Below are 19,387 nucleotides of genomic sequence, written 5' to 3'. Positions count from 1 at the left end.
TAATAAAGGGATGCATAAAGTTATACCATGCTAACAAAGGAAATCCAATAAAGGAACTCAACAATAAGACAAAACCTGATCAAAACACGGGTCAAAGACCTTAACAGATGCCTTGCCAAAGAAGATATACAGCTGGCAAATAAGCATATGATAACATATTCCACATCATGTCATCAGGGAAATGCAAGTTGAAATAACAATGAGATACCACCACAAAATTATTAGAATGGCCAAATTCTAAAACACTGACAACACCAAATGCTGGCAACGATAAGGAGAAACCAGAACTCCCATTCATCACTGGTGGGACTGTAAATGGTACAGCCACTTTGAAGACAGTTTGGCAGTTTCTTACAAAACTAAACATCTTTTACCATATGATCGAACAATTAAACTCCTTGGTACTTACCTAAGAAATTAAAACTTATATTTACACAAAAACACACACACAGATGTTTTAGCAGCTTTATTGAAAATTGCCAAAACACTGAAGCAACCAAGATGTCCTTTAGTAGGTCAATGAATAAACTGTGGTACATATGACAATAGAACATAATTCAGCACTAAAAAGAAATGAGCTATCAAGCCATAAAAAGATACGGAGGAACCTTAAATGCATATTACCAAGTGAAAGAAGCCAATCTGAAAAGGCCACATACTGTATAATTCTAAGTAGATGACATTCTGGTAAAGGCAAAACTATGGAGACAATAAAAAGGTCAGTGGTTGCCAAAAGTTAGGGGAGAAAGAGGAATGAATATGCAGAGCACAAAGTATTTTTCGGGCAGTGAAACTACCCTGTAAGATACTATAATGGCAGCTAACATGTCATTACACATTTGTCCAAACCCATCAAATGTAAAATACCAAAAATGAACCCTAATGTAAACTATTGTGTTTGGGCACTAATAATGTGTCAATGTAGGTTAATTGGTTGTGTTAAGAAAAAAGTGACTGAGGCAGGTGTCTCAATCGATAGAGAGTTGTTTAGCCAAAGTTTGCAGATGTACCCAGGAAGAACACAAGCCAGAGGAGCATCTGCGACCTGTGCTTTTCCAAAGAGGGTTTGGGAACTTTAATATTTAATGAGTAAAGTGCAAACATGGAGAAGGAAGAGGAGGGAGGGTAGGCAGTGAGGCAAATGGTTCTATTCAGGTGAGGCTCTGGTTAGTGTTCAGTAAATCCAAATTTTATAGGTAAAAATAGGGAGTAGAGGAAAAGTCAATTACGCGTTCATTGCAGGGTAGACAGCGGGATGATTTCTAGTCTTGCCCTTGTCCTGTGCCTATGAAGACAAGCTGGTAATTGACATTGTCGGGGTGAAATTCAGCATAACTCAGTTTTAGGGATATTTTATAGGAGGGATATGTATCCTAAAAGATAGAGGCTCACAAGGATTTTTCTTGGGAGCAATTGTGAGGGAGGCCCTTTCAGGAGCTATGTGGTCTTCTATCATTGTGGGAACCTGGTGTATGGATGAGGCTATCACACAGGATTGTGAAGTTACAGCTACTGTTAGGGAACAAAAGGAAGGGACTATTGAGTAATTCAGCTCTGAAGCTTAACTTTCCCTTTGGCATAGTGAGCTTGGGGTCTTGAAATTCTATTTTCTTTCACAGTTGTAACAAATGTACCACTTTAGTGTGGGATGTGGAGTGGGGGAGGCTATCATGTATGGAGGAGTTATATGTGAACTCTCCATACTTTTTGTTCAATTTTGATGGGAACCTAAAACTGCCCTAAAAAACATAAAGTTCAGTAATTTTTTTTAAAAAGAACTAAACTAGAACACGCTCTGAGACTGCCCTCTTGGGGTTACGTGTGAAAACAAACCTCTCCAAGAAAGAGAACACAGGGCCGGAGGGCCTGGCATTCAGTAGGGATCTGCAGTCCGTCCACCACATGCTAGCAACTGCACATTTCATGAAGAAGCTCAACAAGGAAGCAAAAAAGGAACTAAAGAAGCCTCATCAATTTAAAAGAGGGATTTGGACAAAGAAAATCCATGCAGGTGCCAACACAGAAATAGTGTTTTCCTTGATGAAGTTTTTTAACTTATCAAGAGCTATGAGATAGCTAACACTTTTTGAATAAGCTTTAAAAGAAATAGATGAACACTTGCAGAATATAAATCTTTTGTGTTCTATAAGCCTCCATTTTAAAATAAAAATAACTTCAAACATATCCTAAGTCATGAAAGCAGGGACATGAAGAAATATTTGTATACCCATGTTTACAGAGACATTATTCACTATATCCAAAAGGTAGAAGCAAACCAAGTAGCCAGTGATGGATGAATGGGTGAGGAAAAATGTGGTACATATTTATAGAGTGGTCCCGCCATCCAAGGTTTTGCTTTCTGTGGTTTCAGTTACCTGTGGCACAGTATAATAAGATATTTTGAGAAAGAGAGAGATCACATTTGTATCACTCGTGTCATAATATATTGTTATAATTGTTCTATTTTATGATTATTGTTGTTAATCTCTTACTGTGCTTAATTTATAAATTAAACATTATACATATGTATGTATGTATAGGAAAAAACACAGTAATCAGGTTCAGTGCTATTGGTGATTTCAGGCATCCATTGGGGGTCTTGGAACATATCCCCTAAGGATAAAGAGGGACCACTGTATAATAAATATTATTCAACCTTAAGAAGGAAGAAAACTGACCCATGTTGCAACATGGATGAGGTTTGAAGACATTATGCTAGATGATATAAGCACAAAAATACAAATACTGTATGATCCCACTCCTATGAGGTCCTTCTAGTAGTCAAAATCAGAGGCAGAAAGAAAAATGGTGGTTGCCAGGCATTAGAGGAAAGATAAATGGGGGATTATTGACTAACGGGTAAAGAGTTTCACTTTTGCAAGAAAAAAAAGTTCTGTGGAAGGATAGTGGTGACATTTGCACAACCATGTGAATGTACATAATGACACTGAACTGAACTTTAAAATGGTTAAAAAGAAAATTTTTATGTTATGTATATTTTACAATAGTTTAAAAAGATAACTAAAAACGTGTGTTCTAATTCATGTGAGATTCTCAAAAGAGGCTATATCTAAAAGACAGATTCATGTTTCATGTTCCATGAAACTTAGAGATTGGAGTGAGAGACTGATGAAACATGACAAGTGAATGCATCTGAAAACAACGAAGTTTCACACAAATGTATGGATTTTATTGACAAGTGATATTTTCTTACAGTAATAAATATAATGCAATCTTCTTAAGAATCAGGTTGGAGTTAGGAAGGCAGTGTACCCTTGATGGGAACAGTTAGACCGGTGGTACCATCTTCTTCAGAACTGCATCTAAGTGGGAACCTCTGTGCTGGCTGGGAATCACACAGCTGTGGGAAACAACTGCATCAGCCCCAAGGCTTCCCTCCAAACCTAAAGGTGATTCATGGCCCCTGGTTAATATCACCCTAGGTTCTCCCCCATCCCAGTTTTAATATAATATATCATAAAAATAGCTAGTGCCATAAAAAGTCAACATTTCAAATATAAAAATTATTTTATACAAATATAATTCATAATTATTCTTTTAAAATACAGCATTGTTACATATGTTTGAAACATTATTAAAATAAATATTTCCTAGAGAAAAAATTTTGCTTCACAAAATTATAAAACAGAAGCATATAAAACTAATTCATGATTCGTGCGTCTTCAGGGTGTGTCTCATTCTCTTTTAGTGTAGACAGCATGAAGTACATACATCTAGCCTGAAAACATACCACCATCACCCTATATATCTAAATGCTTGGAATTCATGTGTATCTATCCACAGTGCCCATGGCCTATCTGCTTACACGCCCTCTACCTGGAGCTTCTGTGGAAAGAAGGGCTTTCCTGTGACAATTTGCACTAACATACTTTTCCAGTCAACCTCTAGTTCAGAGGTCTGTGAGCTTGTCATTTTCTGGAGTTTGGGAAAAGGCATATTAACTTCTTCATCAAGGGAACCATCCTGTCCCCTGTGTAAGACTGTAACAGCCCTTTTCCCAGGTAAGGAAAGTATTGTGATTATCTGCAATATCGAGATTGTTGGTAGACCTGGACAATCCTAATTTCCAGGATCTGGAAGTTCTCTTTCCTGACTGCTCACTAGATGTTGAATGGGGCATATTTTGATGTCCAGTCTTGTGGTTCCTGCAGTATTCTAATACTTGCTTGGAAATGAGATAGTTGGAATGCTTAGCAAACAATACAGTTGTGTTTCTAAACATCATGGGGAGAGGAAAGAAAAAGGAATACAAGCTTATATAACCCGCCTAAGTTTCCAGTTATCATTACTTAATCATAACCCTAAGAAGTATGATTTCAGTTCTTCTCCAACACTACAAATTAATGAGTTTCACTAGATAATAAGTTGATCAACTAGGCTGATTGACATTTATAGCTGCCTTTCCAATTACTAACACATGGCAAGGGTTTTCAGGAAAATCTGGCTTGCAAAACACAAGTGGTAAATCTTCAAGGATTTGAAGTACCTTTCACACAATTTGACCATTGCCAGGAAGCTATTTATCCAGACCCATATCAGTGTCCTCAATTCCTCTTACCAAAATGTTTCTTTTTTAAAGAAACGTAATTCATCCTTGTTTTCTGAGGCAGAGGTGACTGTTCTACGAGCTCCAATTCCATGAGGTGACTGTCCCACGAGCTCCAATTCCATGAGTAAATGTCCCATGTCAACATTTAGGCTGCTCTCTAAAGCCTTGTATCTTGCACCTCTTCTTCTGTCTCCTCTTTCAGAGCAGCAATTTGGGGCTGAGACTTGCACTTGCTTGAGTTCCGGTGGGGAAAGAGCTTCACCCTGTCGGAGGGGCTGATGGCTTGCCGGAAGAGGCTCCTCTCATTCAGCAGTTTCTGGATGGAATCATACTGCCGCACTTTGTTCTCTTCTATGACCTAGGGAAATGTCTGTTAGTGAGATCTGGGACAGAAGGCAGGTCAGACTACAGCAGGGACAGAAACTGGTACAGGCTCAAAAGAAAATAAAAGTCAAAGAATGCAATTTCCAGAGCCTTGCATTTTGAACAATCAGGTGTATCACATTTAACTGCTGTGTCCTTTTGCTCTAACGAGATTCTACCATCTGTGAAATTGCCTATGATTTTCTACTCAGCAGCTGGAAGATTCTTCAGGGAGGTTTAGTGGAACTGAAGGTGCTTTGAAAACAAAATATTAGGTCCCTTATATATTACCTTAAAAATGAGTGTAAGTCTACAGCACCATAAAGAGTTGAACCTCTTCACCAGTGATCTGAAGCTTAAGAATTCCAGACTGGTCAGGATGTGCCTGAGTTTAACACACCTCCTTGGCTTGTTCAGGTTGAGCAAATCCAAGATCAGACAATAAAGGACTTTACTTAGATTACTGAACTTGTCCATAAAGAGGTTGTGAGTCTGTCCTGCTAATCTGTTACTTCAAGTTTAGTGATAATCATGGTAATAACAAGCCTTCAGCAAGGAAACCATTTACCTCCAGGAGGCTCAAAAGCCTGAACAGAAATGACATGATACATCATCCTCAGAACTTCCTTGTGACTAAACCATAGGGAATTTGTAAACGTCACTTGAAAGAACCTGTGACAGTTTTATTTTGTTTTTTAAAGACAGATGGGGCCTCACTATGTTGCCTGGGCTGATCTTGAATTCCTGGCCTCAAGTAATCCTCCTACCTCAGCCTCCCAAAGTGTTGTGATTACAGATGTAAGCCACTGTGCCTGGCCCTGTGACAGTTTTTTAAGAACAGTGAGAGGGTGGTTGAGAAAGGTACTACCTGAACCCAAATTATGGTTAGAAAAATGAAATGTGCCTCTCAACTTTGTCATTAATGCCATAAATTAGGCTGCAAGACAACTAGGCCTGTCCCAGACCACATCCATGGGAGATTTAGTTATTGAAAGAATCATAAGGACCTTTTTAAAAATCTTAAACAGTAGAGTATTTTGTATGACTTGGTCCCCAAATAAAGGGCTCAAAAAGTGTATATATCCTATTTATAAATATAACTTAGTAATATGCTGCCATTTTAGATTTACTGTATTTCAACCTCACCGCATGGCTCAGATCAAAGTGAAAAACTTGTGGGGCTATTTTGAGTAAAGCCGGATGGCTGTATGACACATATTTTTGAAAAGAACTTGTACATTGTTGCAATTTGCAGGAACTGTCACACGTGAGATTGTTATCAAGCATTACAAGGGAAACAAGATCTTAAGTAAAGATACAAAGACTCACCAAAAATTGTTGGCATTCCAGCATTGCTTCTATCCTGTGTTCACAGAGGATTACTGTGCAGTCAGCAAATGCTTGTTTTAGAGTTCTTCTAATTATCTGGTATGTTCTAGAAAAGAAAGAAAATACCATACATAATATCACAGAACAGTAATTATCTGTATTTACCTTGATAATATGTCTATTGTTCTATTAATTTATCTCTTTATATTACTTCTTTCTTTAAGTTCTTTTCACATAATGTTGATATAGCGTTAGCCACAACAGCTTTTCAACCATGGGGTAGATTCTAAGTATCCGTAAATAGATAGGACAAATATTTCGAAGAAACTTCTATAAATGAGTGTATTTTTCATTATGTAGATTCACCAGTACTTCTTTATTTGGGGCTATAAACATGCTTATGGTATAAATGGGATACAGAGGCAAATCATAAGGATCAGATTATGTCCATGTATTTAAAAGTTTCATCATGTACTGACAAGGGGGAAGAGTTTGTATGAAACTAAAAGCTATCTTCAGAAGAAAACACAAGACTCTTAGATAAGGAAATAAGCATTTATGCTCATTTCCACTGGGCAATTATTTCATTTCCTGGGGGAGGCCCCCACTCACAGACATGATAGCCTAATAGAAATACATGTCACCATGAAGCAGGCATAATGATTCTGTTCCTATTGTGCCATTAAGTAACAGAACTTCTGAAACTCACACTGGATCCAAATGAGCACTGGGTTCATCAAGCAGCAGGATCTTCGCCTTACTGAGAACAGATCTAGCCAAACACATCAACTGCTTGTGGCCATGGCTTAGGACACAGCCCCCATCCACAAGGACAAAGTCAAGCTTCCCAGGAAACTGTTCTATCACAGATCTGAGCCCAACCTGCAGTTAGAGAAGGTAGTTCAGATACCACAGAGTTAAAAACACTCAAGCAGTCGACATTCTAAAAATAAACACGGGAGTTCTGAAAGCTTATGTTTCTCATGCCAATCCCTCTACCCCTACTACATGCCACCATTTGACTTTGATTGAGCAAAAGTCTATTTATAACCTTGACGGGTCTAAAGAATCAGTCTATAACTTGTTTTCTCTTTGTACTTCATTCATTAGGCAACTTTCAATGAGTGCCTATTATGTGCCACGTATCCCAAAAGGTGGTAAGGAAACAATACGTGGTACATGGCTCTTGTGAGGCTCAGGGTTTATAAAGGTGTACATAAATTATTCCAACACAACTGAATGCATGCTGGAAAAGGTAATATGTATACATTGCAGGTATGCCCTCTAGTATGACATCCTATGTAGACAGAAGATAGAATGCAGCATAAAGGATGGAGATATGACATCATCCTTGGTGCTACCTCCCATCTTCTACTCTGTCATGATTGAGGACAAAAGATAGCATAAAATAATCAACTGTGGGATTTTTAAAATTACATATGGAAAATTGCTATTCATCTCTTGAGTTCATAAAAACTAACCGTAACAAATAGATAAAAGTATGAAGCAAAAAATGCTGGAGTTAAAATAGTGGCATAACACTAGGACATATAAAGCCTCTTAGATATTGGGGTAGAAAATGAGGGCTGTATTAGGGTCAATTACTTTTTCTTAAGCTAGACAGTAAAAGTAAAGTTTGAAAATTCAAATGAGATATAGAAACCCATTCTATCAAAATATGACAGTTATTGAAGTATTGGATCAAAATATGACAGTTATTGAAGTATTATAAGAATAATCTTATCGATTATTCAAATAAATGTGCATTAAATGTTTATTTTTGTACACCTGAGTGTATGAAGGCCAAAGAGATATACAGATGATTGTCTCCTGCCCTTGAGACGTCTCGAATTTAGTATCAGGAGATAAGATGGGCTCCCACCTGACTGTAATGGAGAATGAGACAATGGCCTCAGAAAGAATCTTATGATTTCAGAGTTAAATTCAGAAATGGCCCAAAACACTGTGTTTGTTCATAAAAAATTAACTGTGTGTCCATCATCTTACCAGGAGATTTTAAGCCTCTTTGATATTGGGGTAGAATATGAAAGTTGTGTTAGGACTCAATGGCTTATTTTTTTAAGCTGGATAGGAAACAAACAAACAAAACACATTTGAAAGTATATTGCACACGATACTCCTTTCCTTGATTGGTTTTTCATTAAAGTAATCTCACCTTGTGGAAATTAATTAAAGTTTGAGAAGAGTTTCTGGTATGGTAGGAAATGTAAGCACATTTATTCGACAAGGGGGACTGCTCTGATGTATCCCCAAAGACTCAAACATAAAACTTAGAAATACAGGTGCTGAGAATATGAATAAAGGGCATTGGGCAGGGAGTTAGAGGACCTGTGTCTTTCTTTGTGCCTTCAACTTTTTTTATTGTTTCAGTCTATGAAGCTAAGCTGCTATGGTCTACCTTTTTAAAAAAACAAAAACAAAATCCCTCCCTTGTTTCTAGGTTCTCCTTTAGCTATCATTCAACATCTGCCCATTTAGTCATCTAGAAATCTCAAGAAATTAATGTGCATCTGTCGTCTCCACTGCTTCACACCACAAGAATTTTTCTTTCTTAAAACATCTATTACCTTGGCTTAAGAGAAACCACACACTCTATGGCCATTTCTTCCTATTGTCATGTGTGAACAACTCTCCCTCTTCCTGCCTCCTTGAATATTAGTCTTTGTCATTTCCAACTCTCCAGACTCTCCTCTGAGATCCCAGTCATTTTCAAGGAATTGAGAACGACCTATAAGCTAATAATTTCCAAATCTTTATCTCAATCCCTAGACTTCTTCCAATTGCTTTTTAAATCATTCTCCTCCTTACCAACTCTATTACAGTGACCCCAGTCTGGGTCATCATCATCTCTCAAGCATCATCCTACAAATCTCAATTAGTCAAATTGCAAGTCCACCATACAAACACCCCAGGGATCTTCCAAAGATGTAGTTTTGACCATATCACTTCTGTTTTAAATCCTATGGTAGTTCTCCTCCTGGTGGAATAAAATCTAAGGTCTCTCACCTGGTATATGAGGCATCCAAATGGAGCCCCCTTCACTCTTATTCCCAGCAGCACCAAACATCTTGCAGTTCCCTAAACACCTTGATACACTCAAGTGATGCCATTGCTAAGCCTGACATATCCTTCTGAATATCCCTGATCATCTCTTAAGGCATTCCACCAGGCACGTAGTGATAGTAGTATTTGTGCAAGTTTCCCTCGTTAGACTGTAAGCTTCCTGAGGGTAAAAACGTGCTCTTCAGCTCTGTGTTCCTAATGCCAGTCCTGGGTAACTATCAACCTCAACAATTCATTCATTTATCAAATAGGTACTGAGCTCCTAGAATGTGGGTGGCCAAACAAAACAGAGTTTTGATGAATGATAAATGAATCAAAACTTAAGGATGAATGAATGAGCACTGGCTTAAGCTCTGCCATTGTAAAATGACATGTAAAGTGACATATCACTTTGTATGTGAGTACTTAAGAAGCTATAAATTTCCCACAAAATCAAATTATAAAATTAAAAGTTCCCTAACACTGACAGAAATGATAGTACTTTAGATCAATCAGCAGTATTTGAGGGTTTTTTTTTTCCCCCAGTCAAATTAACCAGCAAGAAAAGGTCTGGCTAAAGACTGGAGCTCTAGAGTCAAACACAGTCAGCTTTGAATCTGCCCTCTTCGGCTCATTTGCTGATGATATCAGGTGCATTATTTTAAGTCTCATTTATCTCATATGTAAAAAAATGGAGAAAATAATAATATTGATGTCAAAGGGTTGTTATGAGGATTACCAGAGATAATTTGTGGAAAGCGGCTCCCACAGAGTATGGCACATGGTAAGTACCTAATGTACAGTAATTATTGGTATTATTGGAGCCTGGGCAACTCCAAGGACATGGGCTCGGTAACTGAAACACTATCTTTGTGTGACAACAGCTTTGTAAAAATTTTCCTTCACAAGTTGCCTTGGGAAGTAAATTAGCAGGAAGTACTGCAATACTGTGAAGTTAGTGATTGGCCATAGTAACATGGTGGAGATTTTGGTCAGAATGCAGTACACTCCCTCTAGATTCACACTAGTCATACACTGATTTCCTAAGGCCATACTAGGAAAGCTGTTTGACTGTCGTAGACTTTGCACTTGTGGCAAGGTGCGGAGCAAAGTATGTTTTTCCCCAGATGAAATTCTTTATTAGAAGTAAATAATTACATAAATTTATATATAACTGTCAATATTTAGAGAATAGAATTTTTAAAGTGAATGACTGACCAATGCAGGGGATATTTTGCAATATTCCTATCTCACTGTTTCATTCACTATGAAGAATAGTAAAAAGCTTTTTAGAATCATCTTCATTAGAGAAAAATCAACATAGTTAATAAAACTTAAAATTGAAGTCAGTAAACATTTAAGAAATTTATTAAGTACCTATTTTCTGCCAGACATGGTAATAGGCTTTGGTGAGATAATGGAAAGCAAGATAGATTAGTAATTGTTTTTGAAAAGTACAAAGTTATTGTTACCAATCATATGTGCTGATAAGAATTATCCTACGGATCTTTTGGATGTAAATGACTGCTTAGTCATGTATTCCTTTAACTGGCTCTTAATGAGAGTTTATTAAATTCTAGGTACTCTGACAGACCCAAGATTCAAAGATGAGTAACAGGAGGCTCTGCCTTAAAGGAAATTATGGTCCAAAAGGGGAGAAAAATAGTAAGTGGAAAATTACTGTTCAAAGAGATAAGCACTATGGGCAAAAAACAAACAAACAGGAAATTGCTAGAGATCATCTGATTTAGTGATCTGTGGCAGCAGAATCCTTTATCCTTTAAATATGTATATATATGCACACACACACTCACACATATATATTCCCAATATAATCTTTCTTTTTCTTTTCTTTCTTTCTTTCTTTCTTTTCTTTCTTTCTTTCTTTCTTTCTTTTCTTTCTTTCTTTCTTTTTATTTCTTTCTCCCTCTCTCTTTCTCTTTCTTTCTTTCTCTTTCTTTCTTTTTCTTTCTTTTCTTTCTTTCCTTTCTTTTTTTATTTTTTATTTTTTGAGACAGAATCTTGCTCTATTGCCCAGGCTAGAGTGCAGTGATGCGATGTGGGCTGACTGCAACCTCCGCCTCCCAGGTTCAAGCAATTCTCCTGCCTCGGCCTCCTGAGTAGCTGGGATTACAGTGCCTGCCACCATGCCCAGCTAATTTTTGTATTTTAGTGGAGACGGGATTTCTACATGTTGGCCAGGCTGGTCTTGAACTCCTGATCTCAGGTGATCCACCCACCTTGGCCTCCCAAAGTGCTAGGATTACAAGTGTGAGCTACTGAGTCCAGTCCCCAATATAATCATGTTAACACTATCATTAGAAACCATTTTTCAATAAATTAAAAAAAATATGTACAAACTTTAGCTCAGTCCTGTCCAAACTAAGAAGACTTCAAAATTACTGGAATCTAAAGTTTTCTAATTATTTTCATTACAACCTAGCATTAAAAATAAATAAATAAAAACATCAACAGTTTGTAAACATAAAGAACTTTAGGAAAAATAATTTGCCAGCTTCATGCTAATAAGCTAATAAGTAGTATGTACTTCCCAAACTGCTGTGAAAAAAGAAGAAATTTTGTTTTGTAACATGTTAAACTAAAAAAAAAAAATGTCTAAGAGTTTGTAAAGGATTCAAAATGTTGACTTTTGCTATTGCCGTACTCTGGAATGTTATTATGGAGCAAGAGTTTGCTCTTATGACAGAGAAACATGAAAAAAAAAATCATAAAAGTGAATTGTGGTTTTACTGAATAATCCATAAGTGACAGTTACAAAAATAGACACAGTCAACTCCTTTTGATACTCTGTTTGCTACTCTGTAGATTTTTCAGGGTAAATTTGCAACTTATAAGGCCACTATTTCTGCTATTTAGCTTGTTTTCTAAAATACCTTACTATCAATGAGTAAGGATGGAAACTATTTTATAAGTAATTGAAAAAGCAAACAATTACCCAAAAAGTCTTCATTCCAAAATCAACAGACATTGTACTTAGATTACGGACAACCCTGAGATAGCCCACAGGGGTGATGCAGCTCTGTTCCCGCATCTGCCAGCTGTCCCAGTCAAGGCCCTCAGACATCTCAAGGCTCTGAGTCCTCATTTTAAAGTGAGGATGGTAATACCTGCTGTGTATCAGTCATAAGGCTGTTTCCATGATCTATTACATATGAAATGAAAGAACGCCTTATTCATTCAACTGATATTTATTGAATACCATCTGTGTGTGCAAGACTACTCTAGGCACTGGAAATACCACAATGAATAGGATAGAATCCCTGACCTCCAGGAACTTCCACTCCAGTAGGGGACATGGACAAGTTAAAAAGTAAATCTCCAGCCAGAGTGAGAAATGCTATGAAAGGGGTGGAGTTATAGGGTACGCCTAAGAAACTGAGACCTGGAGTGTCAAGGCAGATTTTTGGAAAGAAGTGATGTGTAAGGAAAGGCCTGAAAGATGGTAGAAGCAGGCAGTGAAGGGCTGGGGAGTTTCCCAGGTGGAGAACAGCATGTGAACAAAAAAGCCTCTGCAGAACAGAAAGCACATGTGCTTTACAGAACCAAAGAACTTCAGTATAACTGAATCATGGGAAGTAAGGGGAAGTTGGGCAGTGAGTGTAGAAAGCCAAACAAAGATGAAATCATGAAGGACCTGGTAAGCCACCTTAAGCAGTGTGGACTTAGTCCAGAAGGCATTAAGGAGCCATATGAAGGGAAGAAACAAGTGATCAGATGTGGGGTTTGGAGAGATCACCAGAGCTGCAAAGAGCAGAATGAACTGTTGGGGGTCGATGAGGGCAATGAGCCAGGAAGCTATTTCAGAAATTCATGCAAGTGTTAATAGTGGTGTCAGGTGGAAATGAAGAAAAGTGAATATATTTCAGATACTCCTGAGGGACAGCATTGACAGGATGTGGCATGTGGGTACCGTGGAGGAACTTGAGAGTGAAAGATGAGTCCCAGGTCTTGGCTTTGGGAAACTGGAGGGTGGGATGTCATTCAGTGGAATTAGGAACACAGGACAGGTATGTGGTGGGGCAGGGAAGGAACATAATTGTAGACATAAGGTGCTTTTCATATGCTGAGATATCAGATGGAAAGCTCTGGGAACAGGCAGATATGGAGGTCATCAAAATAGAGATATTAGTTAAAGCCAAAAGAACACATGAAATTTCCCAGGGAAATTAAGTAAAGTGAGACAAGAACTAGGATTCTGTCAAACACCATTTAAACGATGACCAAGTAAAGTCCAGATTAAAAAAAAAAAACATGATTATAGTTACTTTTACTTGGTACCTATATTTGCTTGGCACTGCGCTGGGCCCATTTTACATGTAAACTTGAAAAGTCACAACAATCCTACCAATTTATTGGGCCACAATGCCAGAAGTCTATTTGTTTTTCTCTCGGGATTCAGTTTCTTTTAAAATTCTCTTTTGTCTACACAGCTGGTAATTTCAGTTTGTCACCAATCTTGGAGAGAAGCTGTCTGGGCCTAAGCTGTTTTGGGACGTGTAAATTAAACTATCCAACTTCTAGGTCTTAGAAACTCTCTTTCCTTCCTTTGGTCTTGTTTTAAATTCCTCCATCAAATGATAGGGCAGAGTGCCATGGTAAAGGTCTGGACCCAGGAAATAAGGAAAAAAGAGGCTGTCTGGACCAGCTTTGGTTCTAAGTCTTCCAGCTAGTAACTAGGCACAAGTCCTCATGGTTTCATGAGATGCAGTCCAGATCAGCAAGGATAAGATTCTACACTGGAGTTGGAAGCCAAGTCCAAGCTAGAAATAAAGCATTTCTTGGCCTGGAATTGTCACTGTATATATTTTTAATTTCCATTTGGGATAATGGAGAATTATGTAGGAGGTGCTGTTGGGATAAGATTCAGGTATTTGGCTATTTGTCATTATTCTGTTCATTTACCTCTAGAGATACTGGTCACGGCAAGGACACAGAGAGGACTAAGTGAGATGACATACATCCTGGTTTGCCCCGGAAAGTCCTGCTTTACGCTGTTGTCATAATGTCCTCTTCCAGTTTAGTGTTTGACATGCCCAAAAATGTCCTGTTTGGACAAATTATATTATCAACTGTATTAGATTAAAGCCTAGGCCTCGTGACTTTGAAACCCAAATGCCTTTTCTGCTTCTCTAGGCTGATACTTGCTTGTTTGTATGCTGCTAGCAGGCTTCCTCATCAAAAACCTATCACTACTACTCAAAAAAGCACACTACTACTCAACAAAAACTCAGCACTTCTACTCAAAGTGCTCACGACATTAAAGTTAGACTAACATCATCATCTTTGTGAATAGTGAATTATTAAAAAGGAGAACAGTAAAAATATAAATCTAAATATGAACTGATTAAATAAAAATCTAAACAGGTAAAAATTTTGCATTATATTAGTATTTAAAATCATAACCACAGGCTCTAAGATTTTAGATTATACTTATGATCCTGCTTTCCTGTAAATTTTATTTTGATTTGGCAATACTTGCAGATTTCATGAAGGCTAATGTCTTCCCTCCCAAGTTTCTCTCCCATTGCATTGTGTTCCTATAGTGCATTCTCTGAAGTCACATCAAAGATCTTAAAATGTGTCACTTGCAATTTAGTTAATGTTTTCTTTAAAGCCCCTGTGTTTGTTGGGTAATAAGGAAACTTTGATAATGAAAACGGTTAATCTAAGTACATTTTATTAGGGGCATGTTAAGGTTGGGCACTCAACGGGTAAGTGTTTAACACTCACGGGCATTTCAAAGCTCCTGGCAAGGTCCACTGTGAAGGGAGGCAGAAAAGGGAAGAACATTTGAGATAAACAGAAATTGGACTACAAAGACCAAAAGTGCTAATAGGGGGATACAGTTGTTCTCTAAGAAGACCTTTGAGGCTGAACATTTTAGGTCCCCTGAACCTATTCTGCTTCTGCCACAATCCAGACTTTTGGACTTAAGTTTAATAAAACAAAATAATTTATGTTCCCCTTTTCTTTAATATAATGCTTATATTTTTAAAATTATAAGTTTATAGCTAGAGTATTCTGTTAAAGAAACCGAGAATTTCTCCAGCTCTTCTCCCCACCAAATTCCTCTGTATAATGCCCTCAATTATAATGAACCACCTGTTGGATAAACATAAGGTGTTATTTAGAAAATTTTATTCCACTTTAGTTAATATATTTCCTATATAATGTCCTCATGCTTCAAAGGATGGCATATGCCTCATCTAGGTCATGTGGTATTTTGCCTGGCAGTGCTCATAGCCACATACCCAAAGGCAGACGGTTCCTGGTGACTTCCAAAGAAAACTATAGTCATTTGCAGGTGCTCTAGAATGAGCATCACTCTTTTGTGCTAAACCTACATTTCCCAGAGAAGTATATCAAATCAAACCAAAGCCTCCTTCTTGTAGTGGAGAGCTTCAGAACTCAGATAGAGAGTAGATGAGAAGGTGTGGAGAGATGATACCTTATACTGGGAATAATCCCAGTGTAGTAGAGTTGTCTGTGTCTCTTTTAATTCATGTTTCATTGATGCACATTGATTAGGGAAGGACAAAGTAGTGCTATCTATGGGGTTTGCTATAAACTGAACTCTTCTGTCCCCCTGCCAAAGTCATATGTTGAAATCCTAACTTCTAAGATGATGGTATTAGGAGGTGGGGCCTTTGGGAGGTTATTTAAGTCATGAGGGCTCTACCTTAAACCCATGATTTGGATTAGTGTCCTTATAAAAGACATCCCAGAGAGCCAGCCTGCCCACTCTTCTGCCATGTAACAACACAGTGAGAACACAGACATCTGTGAGGAAGCAGGCCTTCACCAGACACAAAATCTGCTGGCACCAGATTTTGAATTTCCCAGCCTCCAGAACTGTGAAAAATAAATTTTACTGTTGTTTATAAGACATCTGGTCTATGGTATTTTGTTGTAGCAGCCCTAATGGACTAAGACAGAATATTGGTACTAGGATCTGGGTATGGCTGTAACAAATACTCAATGTGGAAGCAGCTTTGGAACCAGGTAATGAGTAGAGACTGGAAGAGTTTTCAGGTACATGCTAGAAAAAGCCTACATTGCTGTGAATGGACAGTTAAAGGCAATTCTGGTGAGGGCTGCGGAGAGGAGAGCTGTAGAGAAAGCTACTGTCTTCTTACCGAATACCTAAGTGGTCATGAGCAGAATGTTTGCAAAAATATGGATGGTAAAGGCCCAGTCTGATGGGTTTTCAGATGGAAATGAGGAACACGTTATTGGGCAATGGAGGAAAAGCTATCCTTGTTATAAAATATCAAAGAACTTGGCTGAGCTGTTTGTGTCCTAGGGTCTTGTGGAAGGCAGAACATGAAAGCAGTGAAATTGAATATTTGACTGAGGAAATATCCAAGCAAAGTTGAAGGAGCACCTTAGTTACTCTTGACTGCTCATAGTAAAATTCAAAATGGGAAATGACTTTAAAATGGAATTATTGATCAAAAGGGAAGCAGGACTTCAAAATTTGGAAAATTCTCAGCCTATCCATATTGTGAAAGATGAGAAAGCCTGCTCAGGAGACAATACAAAGGTTGTGGCCAAATTTGATAAGGAGATTACTATGGACTAGCCATCTCAACAGAAACTAAGTGCTATGCATTAAGACAGTGGGGATATTAGTCAGCCACCTAAACAGAAGTCAGAATTTATAGTCCAAGACAATGGAAGAATGACTCCAAAGCCATTTGGAGATCTTTCAAGCTGTCTTTCCCATCATAGGTTCAGAGTGCAGAAGCCTGGGGTGGGGCAGAAAGATTTCAAAGGAGGGGCTACAACTGCCCCGTGCCACCTCACACTGCAGACTTCACGTTGCCACCTCACATTGCAGACTTTACATTGCCACCTCACACTGCAGTGTTTGCTCCTGTATTAGCCCATTTTCACACTGCTATAAAGAGACTAGGTAATTTATAAAGAAAAGAGGTTTAATTGACTCACAGTTCCGCATGGCTGGGTAGGCCTCAGGAAACTTACAATCATGGCAGAAGAGAAAGAGTTATGTCTTACATGGTGACAGGCAAGAGAGAGGGTGTAAGAGCAGGGAAAACTGCCTTATAAAACCATTGGATCTCATGAGAACTCATTCACTATCACATTAACCGCATAGGAAACCACGCCAATGATCCAATCACCTCTCATCAGGTCCCTCCCTCAACATATGGGGATTATGAAGATTATAATTCAAGATAAGATTTGGGTGGGGACACACCCAAACCATATCAGCTCCCCATACTCCATTGCCAAGCATCTCCACCACCCTAGGTGTAGCTCTAGCAGACTCCAGGGCTCATGCACTACTCTCAGCAAAACTGTAGGGGGATGGCTGCCTCCACCTCGATTTCAAGAACTCAGAAAGTCACAGGGCCCAGGTAGAGGCCCAGGGATGAGGTCATCACATAGAGCCCACAGTAGGGCAATGCCCAGTAGAGCTATGAAGGCGGGGCCACCTCTGCAATCCCAGACCAGCAGAACTGCCAGGCATGCAACTGCACACTCAGGGAGCCATAGGTGTGGGATTGGAGCACAGACCTGCCACAAAGAATGAGACACTCAAATCCATGAGGATAGAGCCTCCACCCCAGTGTGTCCAGAAGTAAGACACTACTCCAGTGAGCCTGAAGAGCAAAACAAAACAAATTATTCTCAAGCCTTAAAGTTTTAGACTTATAGAGACCTGTCACTCCTTTTTTCTTTTCTATTTCTCTTTTTTGAAATGGGACTGTCTAGCCTGTGCCTGTTTCACCATTTTATTTTGAAAGCACATAATAGGTTTGATTTCACAGTTTCATAGCTGGAGAGCAATCTGCCTAAGACGAATCACACCTTAAGTCCCACTCTACCTGATTTAGCTGCTTGTGCTGATTTAGATGATATTTAGATGAAACCTTGAACTTCAGCCTTGTAAGTTGATGCTGGAACAAGTTAAGACTTTGGGGGCTATTGGGATGGAATGAATGCATTTTGCATGTGAAGAAGACATGAACTTTGGAAGTCAGGAGTGAAATGCTATGGTCTAAATATTTGTGTCCCCCCACCCCCTCAAATTCACATGTTAAAATTCTAACCCCCAAGGTGATAGTATTAGAATGTGGGACATGTGGGAGGTGATTAGGTCATGAGCACAAAGCCCTCATGATGGGATTAGTGCCATTGTGAAAAAGACCCCAGAGAGGTCTTGCCCCTTTCATTACATGAGGACACAGCAAGAAGGCACCATCAATGAACCAGGAAGTATGTTCTCACCAGACAACAAACCTGCTGGCACCTTGACCTTTGACTTCTCAGCCTCCAAAGATTGCTTATAAGCAGCTCAGTCTTTGGTATTTTATTTTAACAGCCTAAATGGACCAAGATAGGGCCTGATGGTTGGAGCCTTACTACTGAGGAGAGAAGTAGGTCCAGTCAAAATTACCTGTTGCTCCAGGTATGTTAGGGTATTCCATTTTAAAGCTGCGCACAGAAATACATGCACACAAAGTGTGTAGAATGATCTCAGCCATATCAACCATTTGTGTTGGTATGAGTTACCTCTTTCAAAATCATTTCAGTTAGGGGTAGGTACAGTCAAAAGTACCTGTTTCTCCAGGTATGTTAGGGTACTCCATTTTAAAGTTGTGCACACACATACACGCACACAAAGGTGTAGAATGATGTCAGTTATATCAACCATTTGTGTTGATATGAGTTACCCCTTTCAAAATCATTTCAGTTAGCAGCCTTACCTCATCTGCAACTTTCCATATTTCTTGATCACTCCACTGTTCATAGGGATCCAAGTTTTTTCTAAATGTTCCAGAAAAGATAAATACTTTCTATATCAATAAAGAAAAGAAGAAAAAAGTATGAATAACCTAAATATCTTTTTATTTTTCCCTTATTGTATTGTAAAATATTTCAAGTGAAAAAATATTTTAAAATAAGAAACACCCGTGTACTTACCATCCAGTTCTCTCAAATTTTAATATTTTATCATGCCTGCTTTGTATCATTTTTTTTTTTTTTTTTTTGAGACGGAGTCTCGCTCTGTTG

At 38.4% G+C, this 19,387-nt stretch overlaps 1 protein-coding gene across 1 annotated transcript in view; it reads right to left on the bottom strand.

Moving 5' to 3' along the window:
• Positions 1–3,168: 3,168 nt before the first annotated feature.
• The window catches only part of CFTR (cystic fibrosis transmembrane conductance regulator (ATP-binding cassette sub-family C, member 7)), a 185,041-nt gene continuing 168,822 nt past the window's right edge, over positions 3,169–19,387 (bottom strand). Inside the window, exons 24-27 of the mRNA XM_011937379.1 lie at positions 19,081–19,170; positions 6,972–7,144; positions 6,263–6,368; positions 3,169–4,928 (exon numbers count right to left, since the gene is read on the bottom strand). Of these exons, the coding sequence (XP_011792769.1) occupies positions 4,728–4,928; positions 6,263–6,368; positions 6,972–7,144; positions 19,081–19,170 (570 nt within the window). The 3' untranslated portion in view covers positions 3,169–4,727. The remainder of the gene's footprint in view (positions 4,929–6,262; positions 6,369–6,971; positions 7,145–19,080; positions 19,171–19,387) is intronic.

This window comes from Colobus angolensis, unplaced genomic scaffold (genome assembly GCF_000951035.1).
Source record: "Colobus angolensis palliatus isolate OR3802 unplaced genomic scaffold, Cang.pa_1.0 Scaffold163, whole genome shotgun sequence".
In the NCBI taxonomy this organism is placed as follows: Eukaryota; Metazoa; Chordata; class Mammalia; order Primates; family Cercopithecidae; genus Colobus; species Colobus angolensis.
This window is presented reverse-complemented; position numbering and strand designations above follow the sequence as displayed.